We start from the raw sequence: 5,659 nt of genomic DNA, 5'->3' as shown, positions 1-5,659 counted from the left end.
ACAAATAAGTGAGCTCGACGCCTATACTCTTCCACATTCCAGGTTATGTTCAATTTCCTGCCTATATTTCACTTCTCACCGAAATTATATACCAAATATAAGTTATGAGGCTTATGAATAATTGCAACTCTCTTGCAAACATTTCASTGAATTGTTTACTAGTAAAACAGCAAGATTATTTTGCGTTCGTAAAACATTAATGGGTATGACAGCTTCTTTTAATAATCATAATAAATTTTTTCATATCATTTAATTAAATTTATGGCTATGGCATGACTTGCGTTTTTCGTTATTTTTTGTTTTTGTTTTTTTGTTTTTTTTTGGTTTTTTCATCATTCATTTCATTATCTCTGAAAATATTTATGAATGACAGTTGTAGGCTTAATCAAAGACAATCGGCCAACGATTGCTTAGCATGAAGCTATTATAATTATACACTCGCAATAGCGTGTACCTTATATCTCCAAACAACTTTTTTAAACATCAATCTAATATGTACCATTTTTTTATAAAGTTCTACAATTTATTAGAAAGCAATTTGCATAACCGTAGGAGTTATTTTTTAAATACTCGGTTGAGCTCAAGTTCAGAAAACAATTATTAAATTTTTATTTCGCAAAAGGTCAAACAACAACGTATAATAAATCTCACTTTTACACAGCAAAGAAATGTAATCTCATAACATTATCAATTTAAGTGTGCTGCACTTGACTGCACCGCTCCCCTCGCTTCTCCCATTTAGAAATATTGTAATCAAATATTATTTTTTGATGGCTGTGTGAATATCAGTCTCTGTATTCGCAAGTAAGGAAGGGTTAAGTTCGATTAAAATCGAGTATTTTATACCCATGCAACTTGGAAGAATCGACCTGATTTTATTTATCAGTAAAATTTTCACTGAGATTCATTAAGGTACCTCACATATTACCACCCAAATATATGGAGTGAGATCATCTGAATGTTATATGATTGTTATATGGGGGCTTGGTCAAGTTTTCRTCCAATTTTATYCGTTTTAGGTTCTAAAMTAAAATGAAATAAAAAATAAAATKTAAAGTCACSCKGAAGACCKAAAGCCTTTATATAAAGTGTATGMGYCCTAATGTAAGTTKTGRCACAATTTCTTTGACTTTTTAAACAAATTTATTTTTGGATATTGTAGTTTCCCAAGTTTTCACATACCCAACCTACGCTGACTTCGTGCATGAACGGTTGGGAAATATCTTAGATAAATCAGTTATTTTGCTCAGTGTGATAATACCTAAAATACATATATATGTAAGCGATGTAGATTTTTACTTTTAACTCTTATGACAACCCATTCGATCACAAAGCGGCTACAATTGTAGCAATATGTTGCAATCTACAAAACGCATTCGTTATCTGTTATTTGAAAATTCTATTAGTAAATTTTGCATCGACGATAAGCAAGCAAATAGACATACATACATACATACATAAGTAGTAGTACAAAGAAGTACAAAGCGAGCTAACCGCCGGGAGAAACAGCCTACTMACACTCGCTTTATAACATTTTGCTTACTGTCAGCATATACATACATATATAAGCAGTGATTAACCGGTGTTGCAAACATATAAACACATATATGTATATATGTACTATGTATATACTTTGTGTATGCTATCGCATGAATATAATATCTGAATTTAATGGCTTAGGAAACAAATATAACGCATGAGAGCATTAACCAAAACACAACAGATTTTTTGTTATCTGTTTAGAGTGCTTGTATTTATGGATGTGCTTGACAGCTTGACAACATTTTATTTGATTGAGTTTTAATTAATTCACATTTATTTTTGCTCTATACTTACGTGATGTTTGGATTGTTACGGCTTTCCACTAAGATGGTAATGGAAACAGAATTCAGTTGAATGAAGCAATTCGCTTGGCTTGGGGCTAGCGAAATAACGGTGTTGAATCAAAGCGGCGGGAAATATTTGAAAACATTTCTGAAGAAGAAGAAATACTGATTTTTTAATAGTGCGATTTTTTCTAATYAATCGGGCGACATGCATTCTAATGTCGGTTTTTTAGATAAACTTCGTTGGCGCTTAAAGTGAGTTGTGATGAAGTGAAAAATTAAGTCTGTCATTTTGCAAGGGCTTAGATACATATACAATATTAATTTTTATAGTCAGAAACACAAGTAGAATAGCACTTTTAAGCATAAGTCACTAAGTCTCCGTGATTRTAGTAGTGACCTTGAGAACGATATAAACAAAACGTTCATCAACTTAGTCAAATATTTGTGTGACCTTTCTACCACTTGCACACCTACACAGTAGTAAGCGTCTTCTGCGTTCTAAAAATTTGTTATSGAAATTACGAGACTTACATTGGAAGAATTTGCTTTAATCACATAAACATACTTTTGATTGCAACAGCTCTACTGGTCGAAGTTGAACTTAGATCACGAGTATCAATATGCAATTTGCGTTGTGTTCGTGTCTTCAAGCTGTAATTTGTGTTGAGCATTAATTTACAAGTTCTATATTTCAGCGTGCTTGGAAATAGATATGCTCAATACCGTTTAATCACCAACGAGACCGCTGTAATTGACACCGAATATGGCAAAGTGAAAGGCATCAAGCGGAGAACAATCTACCAAGTGCCATATTATAGCTTCGAGGGGATTCCCTATGCTAAGCCACCTGTGGATGAGTTACGTTTCAAAGCGCCTGAGCGACCTGAGCCCTGGGATGGTGTACTCGATTGTCTATGCCCAARAGACAGAGCCGTGCAACTGCATTTAATAACAAATAATGCAGAGGGTTCGGAGGATTGTCTCTACCTGAATGTATATGCGAAGAATGTGAGTTGGAATAAGCAAGTTTCAAAGAAAGCAGTCTGATAACCTTGAATTTATTATTACCATAAAAATATAAATTCTAGTTAAAACCAGATAAACCACAACCCGTTTTGGTTTGGATACACGGTGGAGGYTTTGTTGTGGGTGAAGCGAACCGTGATTGGTTTGGACCAGATTATTTCATGGARAAAGATGTGGTTTTGGTGACAGTGCAATATCGGTTGGGCGTTTTCGGTTTGTACCATGGCTTTTTCGTATTCTTACTTAAAAAAAAAAAAAATTACGTCACCTTTTAAAGGTTTTCTTACACTCGCCTCACCGGAGTTGAATATACCTGGTAATGCCGGTTTGAAAGATCAAGTGTTGGCACTAAAGTGGATTAAAAATAATATAGCCAACTTTGGTGGCGATCCAAATTGCATAACTTTATTCGGTGAAAGTGCTGGCGCTGCCTCGGCGCATTATCTCAGCATTACCGAACAAACCAGAGGTCTATTTCATCGTGCAATTTTAATGTCTGGCGTTGCCATTGCTTCTTGGGCGCACAATGGTCAAGAGCGACACGCTTATCCACTTGCCAAGCTAGCCGGATTTAAGGGGGAASATGATGAACAACATGTCTTAGAATATCTGAAACAATGCAAAGCTACCGATTTGGCACAGTTGGAGCCGAAAGTGCTGACCACAGTTGAATTACAACGAAAAATAATGTTTCCCTTTGCACCCTGTATCGAGCCGTATGATACGCCGGACTGTGTAATTTCAAAAAGTCCACGTGACCTTATGAGAACAGCATGGAGTAATTCAATGCCTATACTGGCGGGTCATACTTCAGCGGAGGGTTTAGTAATGCTGCCATGTGAGTGATGAAAGACTTAAATTTTTTAAAAACCATAATATAATGCATTTACTAAACTTACAGTTATCAAGGAAATGCCAATTTGTCTGAATGAATTGGAAACCTGTCGTAGCTTCGTACCCTATGAAGTAGTGGATGATGTGGATATCGAGGAAAATGCTGCGAAGCTGAAAAAAATGCATGCCGACAGTGCTGAGCTTACAGCTGACGAATATATGGATGTATGTACTGCCTTACAAAGCGCCCAGTTCATACTTTCCTTAGCTTCACTATAGACAGTTTATGAATTTGCATCCAAATACTCAAAATGTTTATTCAAGCCCATATTCTGATAATGACTCTTTTTCCCTCTGGTATCTTGAGAGAGGCTTTATATGCATAATATCCCYGCGGCATAAAACAATTTGCTTTATGTTTGATTAGGTTGTGTGGGGGCGTCCCAAATATTCGGTCTTCTGGACTTTAGTGATCTGAATTTATATCTTCGACCGGTTTCGTTTTGAATTAGTTTCAGTCTTTAAATGTTCCAATCGACTATTTGTTCTTTTTGGTTAAGCTAAAAATTTCCGCCGATGTATTATAGAGGAACGTCGAAGTTTCGTGAAGATTTTACAGAGATCACATCGAGAACGCTGAAATTTGAAAGCATTAATTTGAACGATCAATGCTTTCAGGAGAAAAGCTCACCATTCATCTAGTACACATCGAGAGTTTGAATATTGGATTCGATATCGAGTGTTGTCAACAATTTCAGTGTTGTTAATTTTCCAGAGATCATGATTGSGATTAGACATCTAAAGTTTTTTTATGCCGGTCAGAATTTTAAGATTTACATAGTGATTTATGAAAAAAAAAAAAAAACTTTAATTTTTCCGACAAATCACTCAATTTGAGTACATACTCCGTTGTCATTGGTCCCCATATGATTTTCGTTTCAACTGATAAATTTTACGCTAACAGTTGTTTCAATATTTACATTATTTCAGATCAATGCTTATTTGCTTTTCTACTTTCCTCTCCATCGTGTTCTGCTCTCGCGTTTGACTAATGCCACGTCTGCTCCCACATATCTATACCGCTTCGACTACGACTCGGAAGTATTACCATATCCCTATCGCATTTGGCGCTTTGGTCGTGGTGTGAAAGGCGTATCTCATGGCGATGAACTAGCTTATCTCTTCACACATGCAATGGCAAATGTACTCTCTAAGGAGAGCCCTGAATATCGCACAATACAACGCATGATTGGAATTTGGACGGAATTTGCAGCAACTGGTAACCCAAATGACAAAGACGTCCCTGGTATGGAATCACTTTCATGGGAACCCATTCGTACACCTGAGCCTGCTTACAAGTGTTTGAATATTGGTGAGGAGCTAAAAGTGATAAACTGGCCAGAAATGGAAAAGGTTAAGGTATGGGCGTCTACTTTYGATAGAAAGAAGAACTTATTGTTTTAAGCATAGTATGTGTGGAGGTAATAAAATGTATAATTATGGCAAACAATTTTTTATAATCTCCCAATGGCGTGATACTTCGTCTTTATTATTGCAAAGAAAAAATTATCTGACTGACTTATCAGCGTGTGCGAGCAAACAACAAATTCAGAGAAATGTGAAAAAAACACTACCGAAAATATGCAAGAAGATGCGTGATCTTTTCTCTAAGGAGGAGATTTTACTTAAAACGCATATAGGCATCAGATGCGGCGAAAGTATATATTAACGGTACTTTAAATATACGACGGCGGTCCAGTAAGAACTTKATGGCACACAAATTTCAAGAGTTCTTTCTTCTTCATTTGCCGGACTGCGTATCTCTCAGACCGACCAAGGTGACTAGGGTGTCACTCTCCACCCGAACCAATTGGAACCAAAACAAGAAAAAACGTTAACTTCGGTTGCACCGAAGCTAAATACCCTTCACAGGTGCATTTATGTTAGTAACTATATGTTCAGTTTGTATG

General features: G+C 36.1%; 1 protein-coding gene across 1 annotated transcript; it reads left to right on the top strand.

The window, feature by feature from the left end:
• The first annotated feature begins 2,034 nt into the window (after positions 1-2,034).
• LOC108973476 (esterase B1-like) lies at positions 2,035-5,217 on the top strand. The gene is made up of 6 exons (XM_018940775.1): positions 2,035-2,081; positions 2,525-2,837; positions 2,918-3,068; positions 3,133-3,693; positions 3,757-3,914; positions 4,680-5,217. Exons 1-6 carry the CDS (start codon positions 2,035-2,037, stop codon positions 5,151-5,153), a joined length of 1,704 nt encoding a protein of 567 aa, XP_018796320.1. The 3' UTR covers positions 5,154-5,217.
• The last annotated feature ends 442 nt before the right edge of the window (positions 5,218-5,659 follow it).

The sequence above is a fragment of the Bactrocera latifrons genome, unplaced genomic scaffold, assembly GCF_001853355.1.
Source record: "Bactrocera latifrons isolate USDA-ARS-PBARC rearing strain unplaced genomic scaffold, ASM185335v1 scaffold_48, whole genome shotgun sequence".
NCBI lineage: Eukaryota > Metazoa > Arthropoda > Insecta > Diptera > Tephritidae > Bactrocera > Bactrocera latifrons.
The sequence above is the reverse complement of the archived record's forward strand: the minus strand, read 5'-3'. Positions and strand labels throughout refer to the sequence as shown.